Source organism: Alligator mississippiensis, chromosome 4 (assembly GCF_030867095.1).
Source record: "Alligator mississippiensis isolate rAllMis1 chromosome 4, rAllMis1, whole genome shotgun sequence".
NCBI classification, from domain to species: domain Eukaryota; kingdom Metazoa; phylum Chordata; order Crocodylia; family Alligatoridae; genus Alligator; species Alligator mississippiensis.
Window position 1 is genome coordinate 56,386,742 of NC_081827.1, and position 20,992 is coordinate 56,407,733.

The 20,992-nt window shown below is 43.7% G+C and overlaps 1 protein-coding gene across 12 annotated transcripts in view; it reads left to right on the forward strand.

Annotated features, from left to right (window-relative positions):
• The window catches only part of NRCAM (neuronal cell adhesion molecule), a 241,568-nt gene that overhangs the window by 183,818 nt on the left and 36,758 nt on the right, over window positions 1–20,992 (forward strand). For 8 of the 12 annotated variants that reach the window (XM_059725991.1, XM_059725994.1, XM_059725996.1 and 5 more), the window contains 7 exons: window positions 4,962–5,159; window positions 5,262–5,332; window positions 6,917–7,142; window positions 7,429–7,544; window positions 11,180–11,384; window positions 11,606–11,728; window positions 15,151–15,327. In XM_059725991.1, coding sequence (XP_059581974.1) covers window positions 4,962–5,159; window positions 5,262–5,332; window positions 6,917–7,142; window positions 7,429–7,544; window positions 11,180–11,384; window positions 11,606–11,728; window positions 15,151–15,327 — 1,116 coding nt within the window. Of the gene's footprint in view, window positions 1–4,961; window positions 5,160–5,261; window positions 5,333–6,916; window positions 7,143–7,428; window positions 7,545–11,179; window positions 11,385–11,605; window positions 11,729–15,150; window positions 15,337–16,382; window positions 16,419–20,992 lie in introns of all 12 variants that reach the window. The other 4 variants (XM_059725993.1, XM_059725995.1, XM_059725997.1 and 1 more) reach the window with 2 other exon arrangements.

Below are 20,992 nucleotides of genomic sequence, written 5' to 3' on the forward strand. Positions count from 1 at the left end.
GCGACCAGTGTCTCAGGGCCAGCACTGGTGTGTCCCAGAGCAGGGCGCAGGCTGGCACAAGTCTGTCTATAGAGCTGGGATGGACTGCACCAGCAGGGAGAGGGGGAAGCTGGCTTGGCTCCATAGAGCCCCTGTCAGCCGGGACCCTGTACCCCTGCTGCCCTGCTCTGGGCCCTGCTGGTGCTGGCCCTGGGACACACAGGTACAGGCCCTGTGCACCCACTCACTCCCAGTGCCCCCCAGCCCTGCGCTTCCGGCAGGGGGCAGCATGCAGCCTTGACCCTGTGCTCGCTGGTAGGGAATGAACTGGTGCTGAGCACGGGGAAAAGGGGACCCTCCACCCTGTGGCCAGCTCTCCCTGCTGCAGCGGGGGGGGCTGTCCTGAGCAGGCACAGGCAGCCCCATGTGAGTTGTGAGTGGCTGCAGCGTGGGGTGCCAGCCTCAGGGCAGGTGAGGGGCCACTTTTCCCTGCGCTCAGCACCAGCTTGTAACCTGCCTTCGCTGCCAGCCTGGGCCCCACGTCAGCTTCGAGCTCACCCGTCGGGGCTGCACCACAGTAGGAGCAGCTGCTCAGCACGGAGGAAAGCAACGCCCCAGCTTGCCATGCCAGTGTAGTGTTTGCTGCTGCTGCCCGCCCACAGCTCATGTGCTGGCCAGCACAGGGGCGGCGGTGACAAACACTGTCCAGCATGGCAAGCAGGGAGGCCACTTTCCTCCACACTGAGCAGCTGCTCCCACTGTGGCACAGCCACAATGGGCAAGGCCGGCGCAGGGCCAGGCTGGCTGCAGGGGTGGATTACAAGCTGGTGCTGAGCGCAGGGAAAAGTGGCCCCTCGCCTGCCCCATGTCCGGTGCCCTGCGCTGCAGCCACTCGCAGCCCACATGGGGCTGCCTGTCCCTGCTCAGGGCAGCCCCAAGCTGGCTGTGAGCAGCTACAGCAGGGGGCACTGGTCATGGGACAGGGGAGGGGCCACTTTTCCCCAGGCTGCTTTTCCCCAGGCTCTGTCTCTGCCCTTCCCCCTCCCCACCCCCCACCCTTACCTCAGTTTCTGACACTGGTACAGCCTCATGGTCCCAGGCCAGAAGCCCCTGCTGGGGCTTCTGGCTGGGACGGCGGAGCCAGGTGGGCCCTGCTGTTGCAGGAGCCTGCCAGGGCTTCCCCTGGGTCTTACTGCCCCTAGCTTCTGTCATTTTTGGCAGATAAATATTAATTTTCTAAATTTTTTAGGGGCTCTGTGGGCTGGGTAAAATGGTCTCACGGGCCAGATTCAGCCTGCAGGCCATATCTTGCCTACCCCTGGTCTAGCTCCATCCTCTTTCGAACTCCCCTTCAGGTAATTGAAGGCTGCTATTAAATCCTCTCTGTCTCCTCTTCTCTAGCATAAATAAGTCCAGTTCCCTGAGTCTTTCCTCATAAGTTATGTCCCTCAGCCCCCGCACCATTTTTGTTGCCCTCTGCTGGACTCTCTCCAATTTGTCCACATCCTTTCTGTAGTGGGGGACCCAAAACTGAACACAGTACTCCAGATGTGGCTTCACCAGTGCTGAATAGAGGGGGATAGTCACTTCCTTTGACCTACTGGCAAGATACCTACCAGTGCAGCCCAGTGTGCCATTGTCCTTCTTGGCAGCAAGGGCACACTGCTGGCTCATATTCAGCTTTTTTCATAGATTTCATAGACATTAGGGCTGGAAGGGACCTTGGAAGATCATCGAGTCCAGTCCCCTGCCCAAAGGGCAGGAAGTCAGCTGGGGTCATAGGATCCCAGCAAGATAAGCATCCAGTTTCATCTTGAAGGTGTTCAATGAAGGCGCTTGAACCACCTCCGGTGGCAGGCTGTTCCAGACCTTGGGGGCTTGGACAGTAAAGAAATTCTTCCTTATGTCCAGCCTGAAACGATCTTGAAGTAGTTTGTGACCATTCAACCTCGTCATCCCTTGGGGCGCTCTGGTGAACAAACGTTCCCCCAGATACTGGTGGCCACCCCTGATAAACTTGTAGGTGGCCATCAGATCACCCCTGAGCCTGCACTTTTTCAGGCTAAAGAGCCCCAGGGCTCTCAGCCTGTCATCATAGGGTCTGCTTCCCTGACCTCTGATCATGCGTGTGGCTCTTCTCTGGACTCTCTCAAGCTTCTCCACATCCTTTTTGAATTGTGGAGCCCAAAACTGGACGCAGTACTCCAGCTGCGGCCTCACTAAGGGCGAGTACAGGGGGAGAATGACGTCCTGGGATTTGCTTGAGAAGCATCTATGAATGCAAGCCAGCGTTTTGGTTACTTTACTAGCCGCCGCATCGCATTGCAGGCTCATGTTCATCTTGTGGTCAATGATGACCCCCAAGTCTTTCTTCCATAGTGCTAGCCAACATAGCACTGCCGAGCCTATAAGGATGCTGCGGGTTTTTTTTCCCCAAGGTGGAGAACCTTGCATTTATCGGTGTTGAACACCATCAGATTCTCGTCCGTCCACTTGCTGAGCCTGTCCAGGTCAGCTTGGATCACCCGCCTGTCTTCTGGTGTGGATGCTTTGCCCCAAAGTTTGGTGTCATCGGCGAACTTGGCCAGTCCGCTTCTGACTCCAGTGTCCACATCATTAATGAAGATGTTGACCAGTATGGGTCCAAGGACAGAGCCTTGGGGGACCCCACTGGTCACAGGGCACCATGATGAGTGACTTCCATCAATTACTACCCTCTGGGTCTGAGCCAATTTTGCAGCCAGTGGATCGTGGAGGACCCAAGGCGACAATTGGCCAGTTTCTCCAAGAGGTGATCATGGGAAACCAGATCGAAGGCTTTTTTTGAAGTCAAAATATGACATCAATCTCTTCTCCCTTGTCCAGGTGATAGGTCACCTGGTCGTAGGAGGAAATGAGATTGGTCAAGCAAGACCTACCCGCAACAAACCCGTGCTGGCTATCCCTTAAGACGTTGACGTCGGCCAGTCCATTAAGGATGGCCTCTTTGATAAACTTTTCTAAGATCTTCCCTGGGATAGAAGTCAGGCTGATGGGCCTATAGTTAGCCGGATCCACTTTCCTCCCTTTCTTGAAGATAGGCACCACATTGGCCTTCTTCCAGTCTTCGGGCACTACACCAGAGCGCCAAGAGTTTTTGTTCACTGTAACCCCCAGGTCCTTTTCTGCAAAGCTGCTGCCCAGCCAGTCAACCCCCAGCCTGTACTGGTGCATGGGATTGTTCTATCCTAAGTGCAGGAATTTGCACTACTCCTTGTTGAACCTGAGAGTCTTTTTGGCCCAATCCTACAATTTGTCTAGGTCAGTGAATCCTAGCTTTACCCTCCAGCATATCTACTACTACCCCCAGCTTGGTGTCATCTGCAAACTTACTGAGGGTGCAGGTGCACTCTGTGCCATCTTCCAGGTCTTTCATGAAGACCTTGAACAAAAATGACCCCTGAAGCACTCCACTGGGTACCAGATGCCAGCTAGACATTGAGCCATTGATTACTACTCTCAGAGCCCAACTCCAACCAGTTTTCTATCCACTTTACAATCCATTCATCAAGCTCATACTTCCTTTGCTTGCCTGAGAGAATTTTGTGGGAGACTATCAAAAGCCTTGCTAAAATCAAGGTACACCACATCCACTGGTCTCCCCTCATCCACAGAGTCAGTCACTTCATCATAGAATGCAATCAGGTTAGTCCAGCATGACTTGCCCTTGGCGAATCCATGCTAATTGTTCCTAATTGCCATTTTCTCCTATTTGGACATTTCTTGTCAGTCCCTAGTTCCAGTGGGGCTCTGTTTCATATAGCATGTGAGGACGGATGTTCAGGTGGTTGACTTTCTGTTTTATCAAACTCTCTAAATGGTTAGGGCTAATACTTGAGGGCTTCTTTATACCACCTGTAACAGACCTATGGGATCCTTATGACAGTCACTCATCATCAAAATACCTTTTCTCCTTTTCTCTGTGCCTATGATATACCCCTTCCACACAGGTTTGGCAGTGATAGCAGCTCTGCTGGATCCCAGTAGTCAGACATTTCCTTATAAAGGGCAGTACTCACTTCCCCCAAGGGAATAGCATATGGGACCTTTTGCACTGTTTCAGTAGTGCAAAGTAGTCACAGTCTGAGCCAGATACTGGCCTTTATCTCAAAATTAACTAGAGTTATAAAAAACATTGTCAGACAACAGATAGTCATTTGAAAGTTCACTGAATTCAGGTAATATATCAAAATTAAAGACAAATATGAGGCAAAATGCTTTAGACCAGGAGTCAGCAACGTATGGTCCACAGGCCATATCTAGCCCCTGGAGCTTTTGGATGTGGAGACATGATGGTTTCCATGACATGTGGCAGCAGGGAGCTTTGCTCGTGGGCTGTAGCTGTGTGGTGGGGGGAATAGGAGGTAGTGGCCAGGTCCTAGTGCTGGTCTACCTCAGATCTGAGCTGGGTCATTCTGGCCCCCCACTGGAAAACATTTCTACCCTTTGCTTCAGACCTTTCCTTTATCCTACACACCTATAAATGGCTCAAACCAGGCATGTTCCATGTTCATGACAGCAGGCAGGAGTCTCTCTGCCTTTTCTGTTATGCCTGAAGATTTTTCTTACTCTGATATTTCTAAGGTATCATTGCATTGATATTCAAGCACCAAGAACAGTCACAATAAAAACATGTTAATCTGATAATATACTAGATCAACAAGAATCTATAAATAATTATTTATATGGTATTAATAGGTATGTCAAATAAATAATATAAAGTGTCCTTTACATTTCTCTGCATGGGCTGCTTTTGAGAACCATGCTTGAGATATTGGTTTTTGTTAGGATCTTTTATTTAATTTCGGGGGGGAGGGGTGGAAGTGGGGGTTAATAAAAATGTATTATTACTGCCTTCAGATAATTTCATCCACAAATTATCCTGTTACTCTGTTGCCTGGGGAAAGGTTACAGTTTTGACATAATTTAATTGTTGTTGGTAGATTTTCTCATTGAATATGAAGATGTAATGCATGAACCAGGGGTATGGCATTACCAGACGGAAGTTCCTGGAACTCAGACAACTGCACAATTAAAGCTATCACCACATGTTAACTATTCGTTCCGAGTTATAGCTGTCAATGAGATTGGTAGAAGTCAGCCAAGTGAACCATCTGAACAATACCTGACAAAAGCTGCAAGTAAGTAAATATTATCATTTATCAGTAATCATTTTATTCTTTAGATGGCTATGAATTATCCAGAATTCAAAGAATATTCATATGGAAATATTTAACTTCTAGACCCAGATGAAAATCCTTCTGGCATTCAAGGGATTGGCTCGGAACCTGATAACTTGGTGATTACCTGGGAGGTAAGATTTTTAGCCTCTAAGTAGCATTTTCTAGAGAAATAACAATCAGTAAACTAAATGAAGCCATGGTTGGAGCATATTTGAGATGAAACAGAAATCTGTTATCTTGTCCAGGCTTTTGCTGCTTGTGATGTGGGTCAGGTACAGACATTCAGTTTCTACTGGGAGAATCACCACAAGGGTACAGGCTTGGAAGCAGGACTCGGACCCTGTTTCCAGTCACCAACTGTTAAATCACCACCCCACCACTCTGCTGGGTGACAGGGAAGCCAGGTGGAGTCAGGAGCAGGACCCATGTTGGCAAGGTTTTTCCCAAGTCCTGCTTCCAGCTGCTGGATTGTTAATTGCTACCCTACTGCACTGCTCTGGACCAGCTTGGAAAATTGTGGAGTGAGGCAGGCTGCCATGCCTCTGCCACAGTGTCTGAATGCCCACATATGCACACCCTCCCTGCATTCCTTCAGGGCAGCCCAGAGGTGTTGAAGAATCAAGGACCATTCTCTTGCTGGGAAGAACTGGGAGGGTCCCCACCTTGAGAGAATGCTCCACTCCTGCCAGTGAGTTGAATGGTGGGATGGAAGAGCATTTACCCAGGGTGAGAGCCCTCCCAGAGCTGTCTCTACTGCTGCTTTTCAGCAACTGGCAAATGGCAGTTGACAGCCCATCCTTTTCCCAGGCAGGGGGACAGGCAGGCTGTCAATTAGCAAGGTTCCCCAAGGGCAGGGGTGGCAGGAGCAGCTCTGTAGTGATTCCTAACTGGGGCTTGTCTATGAAACTCTTGAACCATGGGGCTGAGGGAATGTCAGTCCAGCTCCTCAGCTATTTTTCTACTAGAAGAAATTTCCTCCAGTAGAAATGAATGTCCGTATGCAGCTGTACCGGAGAAAAATGGGAATGAACCGTCACAATGAGAGAGAATTTCAAGGGACCATAGTTGGTTATTAGTTTCTCCATCACACTATTGACTTATTAACTTACTATGTCCAAAGTGTTTACATGCATTATTGTAAGGTTTAAATATGTATGTATTGGTCTGGATCTATTAGGGTCATAATTTTCAAATAGATTCAGATTTAAATCCTAACACTTCAATTAGCTTTATTATAAACAAATGATTACTATACCTTCTGCTCATGGCATCATATTACCATCATTCCTGTGACAAGAATTCTTGTTCTGTTGCAAAACTCAGATCCCTAACGGTGCTATTTTGTAAAATCAGCTTCCCATCAGCTTTCTATAATAGCTTTCTTCAGCTTCAAAAGAAGTACTGTCATCAAGAATGCAGGAACACTGTTACATTTTATGACTAAAAAAATTGGTGTTAGGCTCTCTGCTTTTCAAAATATGGGACATTGCATCTGTTTGATAAACTAGTGACTCACATCAGCTTAAATGAAATAGAAGTCTCATTTGGAAATTTCAGTAGTGTTACCCTTGTATAAAACTGAGTAAATGTAGTGGTAAATTACATTGCCTTTTCATTACAAATCCAGAGGTTTCTTATGACCCTGGATCTATCTTCTTTACAAGTGTTATAGAACAATTTTGAAATATTAACTTTTTTTTTTTTTTTAATTTTAGCCTTTAAACGGTTTTCAGTCCAATGGACCAGGGCTCCAATACAAAGTCAGTTGGCGCCAGAAAGATGCTGATGATGAGTGGACTTCTGTTATTGTTGCAAATGTTTCTAAATATATTGTGTCTGGTACACCAACCTTTGTTCCATATGAGATAAAAGTACAATCTTTAAATGACTTGGGATATGCACCAGAGCCATCAGAGGTGATTGGACATTCTGGAGAAGACTGTAAGTTTCATAGATTGACACGGTGTACTAATTAAAAAAGGTCAAATACCAAGTCTCAGTAGAATTTAAACATTATTGAAAATGTGTGGGTTAGAGGAGAATTTTTCTTGTTTCTGTACTAAGCATAGATTGATCAGTCTGTATCTCTTAAAAATAGTAAAGCCTTCATATACCTTGGTAGTCTTGAAGCCCCCTTTTGACATGAAGTTGTCAAATGAAGTAGATCTCAAAGTGCCACTTGTATCCTCTGATTCTGACCTGGGCTTTGTTGCATCTCTCCCCACAGTACCAATGGTTGCTCCCAACAATGTGCAGGTCCATGTTATTAACAGCACACTAGCAAAGGTGCATTGGGACCCAGTTCCCCTAAAAACAGTCAGAGGGCACCTTCAAGGATACAGAGTAAGTAATTACAGAAGCTATTTTAACCCTCCTTTTTATAAGTAAAACGTTACTGAAGTAGGTGTCTGGTTGTGAAAAGCAAATGATGTAGTAAAAAAGTTGTTTCTCAACACCACCATAAGTGGTGAGGGTGACCAATAGACAGAGTATACTTGATAACAGCAGCAGTATAGTTAAGTTAATGTGTGGCACTGCAACTGGGCTGATTAATCATTCTGAGAACAGGGTATATCAGACTAGGTAACACACCACACTAACACAGTCATACTGTTTCCACTATACCAGGGGTAGGCTCCCCCAGCACAGGTGCCAGTGTGTGGCACACAGAGGCATTTTGTTTGGCATGAACACCTCGGGGAAGGGGCCGGGGCTACACTGCCACAACAAGGATTGGGCCCTTCATGGCTCCCCTGCTGTCTGTCCCTAGCATGCCAACATCTTACATGTCAAGGTGTTTTTGGCACTCTGCCCAAAAATGTTTCCACCCCCCGCACTATATTATTTCTTTTTATTTATTTATTATTGCAATTTGTATGCCTCGTCCCAGCAAAGTCTCAAGGCAGCTTGTGGTAAGAGAATAGAATAACTTTTTTAAAACAAGAGAGCAACAAGAGAAAAGTAAGCAACAAAAGAAGAAAACAACTTAAAAGGGCACCAGAATATTAATATAAAACAGTGACCCATCAAGCAATATTGCAGCTTAGATTTGTTTGCCTAATGCCTGCCCAGATAGGAAGTTCTTAGAGCACTTCTGAAAGATGCCAGGGCTCAGGCTTTCAAGAGGATCCTTGAGAGGGAGGGAGTTCCAGAGCTGGCGAGCCACTTCCAAGAATGACCTCCCAAATTTTTTTGCCGTGCAGACTTGACATACTGATGGTACTTGCAGGAGGTTGCTCTTGGCTGGCCTCAGAGAATGCAGTGTGGTGAAAGAAAGAAAGAATGTGTTCTCTCTCTTTGTACAGTGATACAAATTAACTACATTATTGTAATTTTAACTCTGGATGAAATGGGGTTAAAGTTTGCCATGATTTTTTTTCTATACTTTTTTCATCAAAGGAGCATGCAGAAGTAACTGTTACTTTGTAACATTGTATTCTGGTGCTATTCAATACCAGCATAACGGTTGCATCTGACTACTGCCCAGATAACTATTTTACAGATACAGAATGTACAGACTGTATTTCAAATGTCATAGTTATTTTTATAATTCTCAAAGCGATTCATGATCTTTTATCAAAAATATTAATATGGTACTAGAACCAAATTAAAGTGTCCTATGATAATGTCATCATGGATTTCAAAGCCTGGGGTTAACTAATGTGTATTATCATGTTAGGGATGTATACATGAGTGGCTGGAGAGATTGGCCACAAGTGTCACAAGACTGAAAGCCAGTCAGTAAAGCTAGCTATAGTCTAAATAAGACTACAGAGGTCATCCTCAAACACCTGCACATGAATAAGGCAGACGTAACTCTTAATATGCTTGGGAGCTCTTAATAATTTTGGTTTAAAAAAGGTACTGAAAAAAGCATTAAAAGCATTTTGATTGACATTGCTGCTCTTCTGTTGCTGTAATTTATTCTCCTGACTGTTCTATAAATTATACGAACAACATAAAAAAGTTCTCTATGAACTTCACACTTCCCTTCCAGATCACCCCATTTTCCAAAACTATTAAAGCTCAAGCAGCTTTGTACTACAGGTACTGTGCTGGTATGAAGTAGCAATACTGTTAGCTTCCGGATGAACAGGCCAGCCATTTGGTCTGTTTTTAAGAAGCTTAGTGTATGTTACCTGGGAACATGTCCTTCAATACCAGTTCAGTCAGAGACCATTTTCAGCCTAACTGGTGATATTTCTTTATTCAAGGGTGGTAGAGAGTTTCTTGAAAAGTTTGTCTTGTATTTATGTGTCATGACTCAGACCTTATTTAGCTTTAATTCAAGTGCTGCCAGGAGTTCAGCTTTCATTGTCTCATAACTGGCATCCTAGACTGGTCAAGAGAATAAAAGTTGGTACATAGAAAAAATGCTACTATAAGCCGAAATATTATAATAATGTTGCTGCTTTTCCCCCCTTTTTACTGTGTTAATATTTTTAGTTCATATTTTCCTTGCATTATATTTTATAACACTTATATCAGGTACACATTTCTCACCCCAATCATAATATTTCCCAATTTCTCCCCCAATTATAAATTACAAACTTTACCTAACAGCTCAAGCGTACCAGAAAGAACAGACAGAAAAAAAGCAATATGAAAGCAGAAAGGTCAAGGTATTCAAAATAATGTTCATATTCACCAGAAAAAAAGGGGGAGATAGTGGGTGCCTATACATATACATCAAGGCTGCTCCAATGCTCTATAATTACAGCAGACTCAATTAATCGAGTGTGTTGGAGCATGGTCATTACTGTGCACCAGAAGACTCTAGCACCACTCTAATTAAAGTGCCCCCTCCACCTGCCTCCTGGAGCATGTGTAGAAACACCCAGTATGTCTACACTGCCTCTGTAGCACCTCTAGGAGCACTGTTGAAGTGCACATCTTGCAAACGAATTTCTCAGTGCATCCCAAAAACTTGCAATTAGGCAGTATGGCTGGTTTAACATAGCTGGGAGCGCTCATCCACAGCTACACTCAGGCTTTGTCTCAGGTGTAGTGCATGGCTTGTGCTCAGGCTCTATTCAAGGCTAAATTCACTCAGGTTTTGGTGTGTGCTGAGCAGAAACATGTGCACAGACAGGGTGTGCTTCTCAGGAGCATTCCTAAGGTCAGACATACCCTAACAGTCTAACCTTGTGCAGTAATACAATCTCGGTATATAACCTCTGCAGCTGTAAAGATGGATGGCACAGTGCAATTAGACTGGCAAGCATTCATAAGCCAGAGGGCACAAACTGACAGGAAGACAAGACCATGTCAGAGTTCAGAGAAAATATTTGTTTATTTGTTTGTTTATTTGTTTAAGAAATTATTTATGTCTAGCATTGACTTAAGAGATGTTTCATCAGCCAACCTGATCTTAAACTAAGATGCAGACAAGCAGATTCCTCCACCTGTGTAGAGCTTGCTGTAGGGTTGACATCCAGGTCTCCTATCATGATCTGTCAACCATTTCAGCCTAATACAGTTCCTTATTTCCTTCATGAACAAACATCTCTGTGAGCACGGGCGACTGGTGCCTCCTGAGTCTAGTGGGACACCACTGGGGCATGACTGGGAGGTCCTCCAGTAGCCAGTTGCCTAGCGTGCCAGTGCTGGTACTTCTGCTGCTGATGTGCCACCAGGGGAGCCAATTTCAGGGCGGGCACTAGCACTCTCTGTGCCCCCCTACCAGCCAGAGCGCTCACAGTCAGGGAGGGCACATGCCCTCCCGTGCCCTATGATGCATTGCCTATATCTGTGAGATTTATTCATCATAGTCTGGTCTTTGATCCATTTCAGGAACAGTGTAACTTTGAGCTGCTGCTTGAATGGGACTCATTGCCAAGTCCCACAGTTTAGCCATAAATAACTATATTTTTAGTTGTATCAGGGTATTCATGAAAAATCTTAACAATCCCAGGTTACACTACAAGAATACTGCAATGGTCCCTTGTTAATATTTTTTTGTTTGTTCTTACACTTAGATTTACTATTGGAAAGTGCAGAGTTTATCTCAAAGAAGTAGACGGCATGTGGAAAAAAAGATCCTGACCTTTAATGGAAACAGAACGCATGGAATGTTGCCAGGACTGGAGCCTTACAGCTCTTACAGGCTGAATGTGAGAGTTGTTAATGGTAAAGGGGAAGGACCAGCAAGCCCTGACAAAATATTTAAGACTCCTGAAGGAGGTATGAAACACAAGGAATTAAACTAAACTTGTTAAATTTTAAAAATGACACATTGTGGGCTTGTTTTTATATTTAGGGATTATTATAGCCATAATTATTAAACATTATGTTTTTGTGTTGAAAACTGAAAGTAAGTGGAAGGTCAGTACAGAACATATGCCACAGTAGGTTGAGACATATCTGTGTAATCCACTTTAATTTACATATATTCTTTTTACAAGTTCCCAGTGCACCTTCATTTTTGAAGATCACTGATCCAATGCTGGACTCTCTCACTTTGGAATGGGGTTTACCCACTTACCCAAATGGCATTTTGACAGCATATATACTGAAGTTTCAGCCAAGTAAGTAAAACATTGTAAAAGCAAAATCTCTTACCCCAAAGCCTGCTGAATACTAATTCATATATTTAAATTTAGTAGACATACCATAATTTACAACTCAAAATACCTGTGAGGTATCTTTTAAACAGTAAAAAGAATTGACGCTGATTAAATGTTTATGTTAAAATGTGCAAAAGTTTGATCTACATTGGCAGTGATCCCATTTGGAGATTTTAATCTCCTGCACTACAGTTATGAAATATGCAGGTGGGTTAGTTGTGTTTTGTTGTTGTTTTGGTTTGGTTTTTTCTATGCCAGGGGGTTTCAGGGCACACCAAAGGGTTCAGGGCACGATGCAGCCCAGCAACTGTAGGCAGGTGGCATCTGCTGCTCCTGGGGCTGCAGCAGGGGTGGCACCAGGCTCTTCCCAGTGCTTGGTGGCAGTGCTGGGAGGGCAGGTTGAGTTCTGTAGGGCTGGCAGAGCTGCTCGGAGCGCAGCCCTGGCCCTCGCTGCCTCGCGCTACTGGGCTGCACTCTGAGTAGTTCTGCCAGGCCCATGGAGCTGAGCCTGGAGGTGGGAGACAAGGGAGAGCCACTAACCAGGGCTGTGCTCGGAGCCAGGGCTGCACTCCAAGTGGCTCTGCCACTGGCTCTCTGCCGCCTCCTGCCGCCTCCTGCTGCCAGGGTCAGCTCTGTGGGCTGTGGAGCCTCCAACTGCTGGGCTGTGCTCACCAGGGCTGCTCTTGGAGCCAGAACTGTGCTCCATGCAGCTTTGCCAGCCCCATGGAGCTCAGCCCGGCATCAGGCAGCAGTGTCAGAGCACAGCCCTTACAAGCACAGCTCGGTGGTGAGAGGCTCCGCAGCCCCACGGAGCTGAGCCTGGCAGTGGGAGGTGGTTGCAAGCCACTGGCTAAGCTAGGGCCACCACCTCCTGCCACCAGGCTCAGCTCCATGGGACTGCGGACCCTCCTGCTGCCGGGCTGTGCTCACCAGGGCTGCACTCAGAACCACAGCTGCGCTTGGAGCCATAACTGTGCTCGGAGTGGCTCTGCCACTGGCTTTCCTGCTGCCAGGCTGAGCTCCATGGGGCTGGCAGAGCCACTCCAAGCACAGCCCTGGCTCTCCCCCACCACCAGGCTGCACTCTGAACGGCTCTGCCAGGCCCAGAAAGCTGAGGGGCAGGAGGTAGTGGGAGGCAGGGGAGAGCCTCTAGCCAGGGCAGCGCTCGGAGCCAGGGCTGCACTCCAAGTGGCTCCGCCACTGGCTCTCCTGCCTCTGGGCTGAGCTCCATAGGGAAGACCCCGGTATAGCCCCCCAGGCTGCAGGCCTTCCATTGCAGCTGGCATCGGTGGTCCCCCGGGAAGAGCTGGGGGAAAGATCAGGGACCTGAGGAATCCAACTGGGAACTGGGGGAATGTTCAGGGACCTGAACCAGGAACTGGGGGAATGTACAGTTAATAGAGGTTACAGTTTAAAAGTTAAAGGTTACAGTTTATCGTGTCAGGGAGTAGGCTGACCACACATTCATTCAGTTAATGATGCAATAAAACAGGGAATAAGCCACAAAGTTAGTACACAAAATTGTGTAATAAGATTGTGGCTACTTCCCTTCGTGCCATAAATTGAACATGTGGTCAGGGCCAATCAGCTGACTAGCACTCCCAAGCTGGGGAGCATAACAGAGCTTTGAAGGGCTTGGATGTACTACTAAGGCTGGGAGCATCAGTCAACTGATATGGGCTCCTGGTTGCAGGAGGGCATGGAGCCCATGCCAGGCACCCAGCTTGCTACTTGACAGTATAAACACCTGTGGCATGACAGGAGGCACAATTGTCGGGGTCTTGGATCAGATCCCGTCACACCTTTAAATATCTGTCAGTGGCCTTCCTTTAATAAAAATACTTGTGCAGTTTGCTTTTATCATGAAAAGGTCTGAAATGTAGGAATTTTATCAAGTTGTGGGGAGTAGTAAATACACTGGAGTGTAGGGCTAGGATTCAGTGACTTAGACAAAGTGGAGGATTGAACTAAAAGAAATCTTGTGAGGTTCAATAAGGACAAGTGCAAGGTGCTGCACTTAGGATGAAACAATCCCATGCACCAATACAGGCTGGGGATCTACTGGCTAAGCAGCAGTCCTGCAGAAAAAGACTTGGGGGTTACAGTGGTAAATAAGCTAAATATGTACCAACGATGTGCCCTTGTTGCCAAGAAGGCTAACAGCATACTGGGATGCATTGGTAGGTGTGTTGCCAGCAGATCAAGGGAAGTGATTTTTCTCCTCTACTCAGCACTGCTGAGGCCACATCTGGAGTACCATGTCTAGTTTTGCTCTCCCCTCCCCCCCCCCCCCCCCCCCCCCCGAAAGGATGTGGACAAATTGGAGAGAGTCCAGTGGAGGGCAGTGAAGTTAGGGGGCTGGGGCACATGAGGCTGAGGGAACTGGGCTTATTTAGTCTAGAGAAGAGAAGACTGTGCGGGGATTTAATAGCAGGGGTTTCAAGTTGCAGCAAGAGAAGTTTAGATTATATATTAGGAAAAACTTTCTCAATAGAAGGGTAGTAAAACATTAGAACAGGTTACCCAGAGAAATTGTGGGAGCTCCATGCTTGGAGGTTTTCAAAACCTGGCTAGACAAAGCTTTTGCTGGGATGATCTAGTTGAGGATGGTCCTGCTTTGAGCAAGGCATTGGACCAAATGAGCTCCTGAGGTCTCTGCTAACCCTAACTTTCTATGATTCTATGATTTATTATATAGTTGGACTCCAAAATTCTTTTTAAAGTTTATTAACATTTACACAGAACATGTTGCATTCATTTAATTTATTGCTAGAGAAATATGTATTTGCTTTGTGATCAAAAGTAGCAACTGTGCAACAGAATGGCAAGTTGTCACAAAATAATTGAGGAATAAAAAATGCAGAGGGTACTTTGCCCAAGTGGCATCAACAGACAGACTATAACCTTGCCAAAATTTTCCTGACAGGCATACAAATAGTCTGGAGCTCTGTTGCATACGTTGTCTGAAAGATTATGCTCCTAGGGATCAGCTAAAGTATTTAGTTCAAAGGAAAGACTGATTCAGGTGGTGGCAAACAATCCTTCAGTTTTACCCAGTAAGCATATGGATCTGTGACTGCAAATGCCATTTGCAAGTTAGTCATTAATTTTTAGCAGCTTCATAGAAGTGTTTTAGGGCAAAGTTAAGCTCTTCAGAAAATATCCCCAAGATGCATATTTGCATCTTCATGTATCAAAATAGCTTTATTCTTATATTACTTATGAAAATGTCATTTGCATAATCAGAGCCTGAACAGGGAAATCTGAAAAGATACTCAGTATCCTCATAAACCGTTTTAACACAACTTTAACAAAGACATTATTCTCAATTAGATGTTCAAGATAAACCAAACTAACGCTTTATGCTTTTCTTACAAACACAGTTAACAGCACACATGAATTAGGCCCTTTGGTAGAGATCAGAATTCCTGCCAACGAGACCAGCTTGATATTAAGAAATTTAAATTACAGCACTCGATACAAGTTTTACTTTTATGCACAAACATCGGTTGGATCTGGAAATCAAATAACTGAGGAAGCAGTAACAATTATGGATGAAGGTAAGATGGGTATGTATAAAGAAAGTCTATTCAAGTTTTATAGAATCCCAGACTTTCATTCAAAATGTTAATATTTTTCCTTATCTCAAGGAAACAATCTGTATTAAAAATTATTGAATGATTTTCTAACTTGAGTATATGGTGATGCCAACTATTTAAAACAGATTTTTAACAGATGTGCAAAATTTTCCTACTGACATAAAAATCCCTTCTCTGTATCATACTTTACAAGACCTAAGCTTCTGGCTTTTCTGGACTGCACAATTTCATGCAGCTTTACACACTCTTAAGTGTCCTTCCTTTAGTTACTTATTCTGTTCTGTTTCCATGGCTACTGCTGGTCACAGACTACAATATTTTATTTGTGTCTGTCTGTTTTACAAGGAGAAAGCTATCAAATGCTGTCTGCTGCAGAATGACTGATAGAATAGCAAATCCAGTTTTGTTGTAAATTCTACAACAAAAATCTCACAATAATGTTTATATAATCTATTTTTTGCCACAAACATAATGATAACCTGCAGTTGACTATGAATCTAGTACTACAGGTAGAACCAAGATCAGGAAAGTACATGTAACAGCATCTCTTTACAAACTTCCATTGTTTTAGGCTTTTCAGTCTAATATTACAGTGCTGGATTCTTTTATTGAGGGTTAAAATCCTTGTGGAAATTCTGTGAAGTGGCCTCTTTTATAATTTTGCACATCTTAATATTAACAATCAATTTTCAACCTTTCTTTATACTTAATGAACTTATAGTATACTGTTATGAAACTCTATATCTGTAATAGGTATGTACATACTATATGAAAAAAATATTTAAACTGTGAATGTTAACAAGCATGATAATTAAGGTTAATCAATACATGCATATTAACTGTGTTTTGTAGTGATCTGTCAGTGTTCAGCATTTTAATTTTAATTCCCTACACCTAATACATTTCATTTAGTTGCATGCTTTTCTGGTTTATAATTAAATTATATGTTTATATATGTTCCCTTTGATGTTGTATCTAATTATATAGTGTCCTATTTTTATTTTCCTCCATTAAAGCTGGTATTCTCCCTCCTGCTGTAGGTGCAGGCAAAGGTAAAAGAAAGCTCTGCATGATTTTGTTAATGTGTGGATTTTTGCAGTGTTATAAATGGGGAAATTGCAGCTGGTAAGGAGAGAAAATATTGGACTATATTTTGTTGTATTAACTGTTCACTGATACTGAGAGAAATGTTTGTCTGATAGATGGCTTTTCTTGGCAAAAAAGGCACTCGATACATTTATTTATATGTTTGATTTCCTTATTTTGCCACAAAATTCTAGGGGGAATTCATTAGCTTTACTTTCAGGAGACTAATTACTTATCTAAGATACTGATACCATCCTGAATATTCAGGGTCTAAGACTAAGATGCCTTCTGACTCGCATAGTATAAGAAGGTGTTCTTTTTATATAAATTCATTTATCTTATGGAGGGTAACTTTTAATGTTGATACCGAAAGGGATATTGATACTGGAGTTAGGCGCATCTTTATTCTGAAACATGATTTCTGCTGTCTGTTTGGTCAAGTTCATTTCATTTATAAGCTGACCATGGATTGGAAGCAGATAAGTGACAGCACCTTGTGTGAATTTCTCTTCTACTGTATTTCAGTTTAAGGAAGAAAAGACCGTACAAATTGAAAATGTGGGAAAAAACATTTCTTTGGTCCTCTCTTTGTGTCCTTCTCAGGCTCACAGATTTGGTGACTGGGTACTTATGGCTGTTTCCTTCAATTGTTTATATCTGGGGTTGGTGAGGTTTTTGGGTAGAGTGCCAAAAGCACCCCAACCTCAATTTGTAAGATGTTGGCATGCCAGGGGCAAACAGTGGGAGAGCCACGAGGCCCAATGCTGCTTGTGGCAGCGCGCCTCCGGCACCTTCCCTGAGACACGCATGCCAAAGAAAATGCCTTTGAGTGCCATACTCTGGCATGCATGCTGGGGGTTGCCTACTCCTGATTTAAATAGCGATTTTTGCATTTGTCCATCTTTCCTCTTGACTCCACTCTATTAACTCCTTTGTGATACAGTACTTCACTTTGTTAAACACAGCTTTCCCTATGTGTGGAGTTCAGACAGACAGTATCATTGTTCTGTATGAATTCTAATACCTTTTATCATGTATGTAATAGCTTTACACTTATTGAACTATTGAGACACATTTTCAATAAACAATGCTAACATTTGTGGGTAGTTATGACTCATAAAGATGCTTTTGCACACAGTTGATTTAGCTATACAGTTTACAACGAAGACATAATTAACACTGCCAAAACATCTTTGTTTCACAAGAAAAAGCCAACAGATTCTCTGAATGTGGGAGTCGTAAATGAAACCTTGTCTGTGATATATCTTATCAAACATATCTTGTACATTTGAAATGGGCAGTATAAGCGTTGCATTTATTTTCTTTCTAGGTGATCAGATAGCTTTAATAATATCAGCTGTAGCAAAGAACATTCTTCACTCTTAATCCAAAATCAATTTACTACTCTAAAATCGTACCCTAATATTAGATATATAAAATTGTTAACTTATTAAAACACATATAGGATATATAGAAATTCATACTTATTTTAATGACAGATTTATTTTAGTGACTTTAGTTATCATTGAAAAGCCAACACAGTTGGAAGGAAGGGAGTTAGTTCTTTGGCATCACCAACAAAATTGTGAAATAAGTTCCAATCTGTTCCGTCTGTACTAACCCCCTGAAGGAAAATTCAGTTCCAAGTGTGTAACAAAGAGTCTGATTACACCATTGTAACAGTTTTGAAGTTAGAATGAAATACCTTATTTTTAAGATGAGCTGGGGCATCCAATGGTTCAGAACTGCCATTTCAAGTTCTCTAAGGATTTAAACAGACACCTTGGCTTTGGTTACATTTTGTGTACATTTTCAAAGTTTCTAATTGTTTCTTTTACTTTTGGTATCTAGTTCTAAGAAAATTTTGTAATTATTTGAAAATACGAACTAAATGTGACAAAGTACAAGACATTTGTTTGGAAATTTGAGCTGCTGCATTCATCTGAATGGGTGTTAACTCCAGTAACCGTAATAACTTATGTTGACATGATTGATCACTTTACTGCTGATTCACAGAAATTAAATAACAAAGGAAAATGAGGACCGGATTACCATAACCTCCTCAACTGGCTGTAAGCATTAAATTACTTTGATTCCACGAGTGGTTATTTTTGAGACATAGCGGGTGCATCTACACGTGCTTAACTGTGCAGTAAACTAATTTGCTGTGGTGTAAATCATCATAGTCTAAATACATGGCGCTGTTAGACCTCAGCAATCTAATTTTCACCACTGTAAGATAGGACTATCTTACTGCAGTGAAAATAACTGTCAATCACATGTGTACACGCTGACCTAGGCACACATTGCATCCAGTCAGCCCAGGGAGCAGGGGGCCAGACCCTTGCCTGCCACCTAGCCAAAAGGCTTTGTATGCTGGGGCAGTCTTGTGCCCCAGCCAGCCCCAACACCACCTCCCAGAGTCCGGAGCTGGCCTGCCAGCCTGGAGCTGCTCCACCCCAGCTCAGACTGCTGTGGGTCCAGGCATATGCGCCCTGGACCACCATAGTTGGAGCAGCTACACATACCATTAAGGCACCATGATAAACTTTAGCATAAACTGCACTGGAGTTTATCATGGCACCTTAATGGCACATGAACCCAGCAGCAGTTACTTTTTAGACTGGTCCAGGAGGAACCAAGACCAGCACTGTATCTGAGTCATTCCAAGTCATTCAGGGAAGCCCATGAGTATATATGAATACCACTGACTCCAGCTTTTAAGAACCCTACAGAATGAAGGTTCACTTTTGAACATGTATACAAGCTGTTGAGAACTGCAGCTCATTTTATCATTTCAGAGGTGTAGGGAATTCCTATTGGGTAGAGCCTAGAATAATAGAAATATCTTTCCTTTTTTCGACTTTGACTCCTGAAGATGAACACGTATATGCTGGAAGTCAGTGAGACGATAACATGCTATTCACAAGGCCATAGTTTTAGAGTATATTATCAAAACCATACCTTAAACTACAAAATCAAACAAAGCTCTGCTGTAAAATTAAGGGTTTTTAGACTTCCTCAACATTTTTACCATAGTTTCAAATATTTCCTGCTTCTGCGTTCCTGCATCTTACTCCTTCAAAGCAGAAAAGAATGCTCAAATGGACTGGAGACCACTGTTTATGATCTTTTTCTAATAGCTAGAGTAACTTAATAGGCTCAGTATCTGTTGGATACTGATTACTTTACCTTAGATCCTTGAAATTGCTTCATGCTGAGTTGGCCTGATCTTAATGGTAGCACTTCTTGGGACTGCAAGTCAACTCTTTTGTAGTTAAATCTTTCAAAGATTCAAAGATTTTGCAGATCAATATGAAGATATACAATTGCTGCTGTAATTTCCCCTTAATATGAAGTTCACCTGTTAAAAGAAAAAAGAAGTAAAAAAGGAAAAGAAAATTGGAGGAAGAAAGGGCATGCCCAGTATGTCCTGAGAAGAAATTAGGAAGACAGAATACTACACAACTTCAGAGACAATAGAAAATAAAAAATTTATTCATATGTAATATCAGATGTATAGGCACCACAATAACTAAGCGTATCTCAGGGCTGGAAAGACTATTGCATCAGTAGGAAAATGTGTTGAAGCAAGGCAGGTAGCAAAGAATAGAGCTCTCAATTGTCATCCTCAGTATCTCCCTTCTCAAGGATCCCTAAATAAAATAAAAAAAGGAAAGCAAAAGAATCCCATACTGTCTGTCATGAAAGTTCATCTGATCCCTACAGGTGCGTCCTACCTCTCTTCTGCAAACCCACATCCCCCCCTACATCTCATCCTGCATGCCCAGCTGCCAGCCAGGATGGGACCTGCTGGCTGGAGCTTTGGCTGCAGGGGCAGCTGTCCCCACATCATGGTTAGTGAAAGTCAGGGAAAACTCTGATTTTTCTTTGATTAAACAAAACCCAAAAACAAACACCAAAGCATATAAATACTTAGAATTTCTTTTAGTATGATGATAGAGGCACTAATAGCCTTCCAATTTGTTTTAAAATTGTAAATATATCAATAAAACATTGTCCAACTGATCTCTCTCTCTCTCTCTCTCTCTCTCTCTCTCTCTCTCTCTCTATATATATATAGTGGAATTTCATTTTAGTCATGGGAGAATATGGATTTTGGGGTATTTTAAAGAGTGAATTTGGGATTTTTTTATCAGAGAATTTGCAATTTTTAAACAGGGAACACCAGGATCTCTGCTAGTAAGGTGGAGGCACCTGCCCAGGGCTGACACAAGGGACCCCGCTGGGGGGCAAACAAGGTGGCTAATCTGCTGGCCACCTGAGGCCAGGATGACATGTTTTGACAGTTCAAAGCAGGCCATCACACTGAGGACATCTTCCAGGTGATAGCTGCCCAGATGGCAGGGCTGGGGCATGCATGGCAGTAGTGCTGGACAAAGGCCAGCTTTTCAGCCACAGCCCACTGACAGCTGGCCCAGAGGTGCAGACAGCTCTGCTGCAGTGCCTATGCCCTGGCCCAGGCAGCCATGCAGTCCCTGACCAGGTCTGGTAGGTGTGCAGACATGGGGCTGCAGGT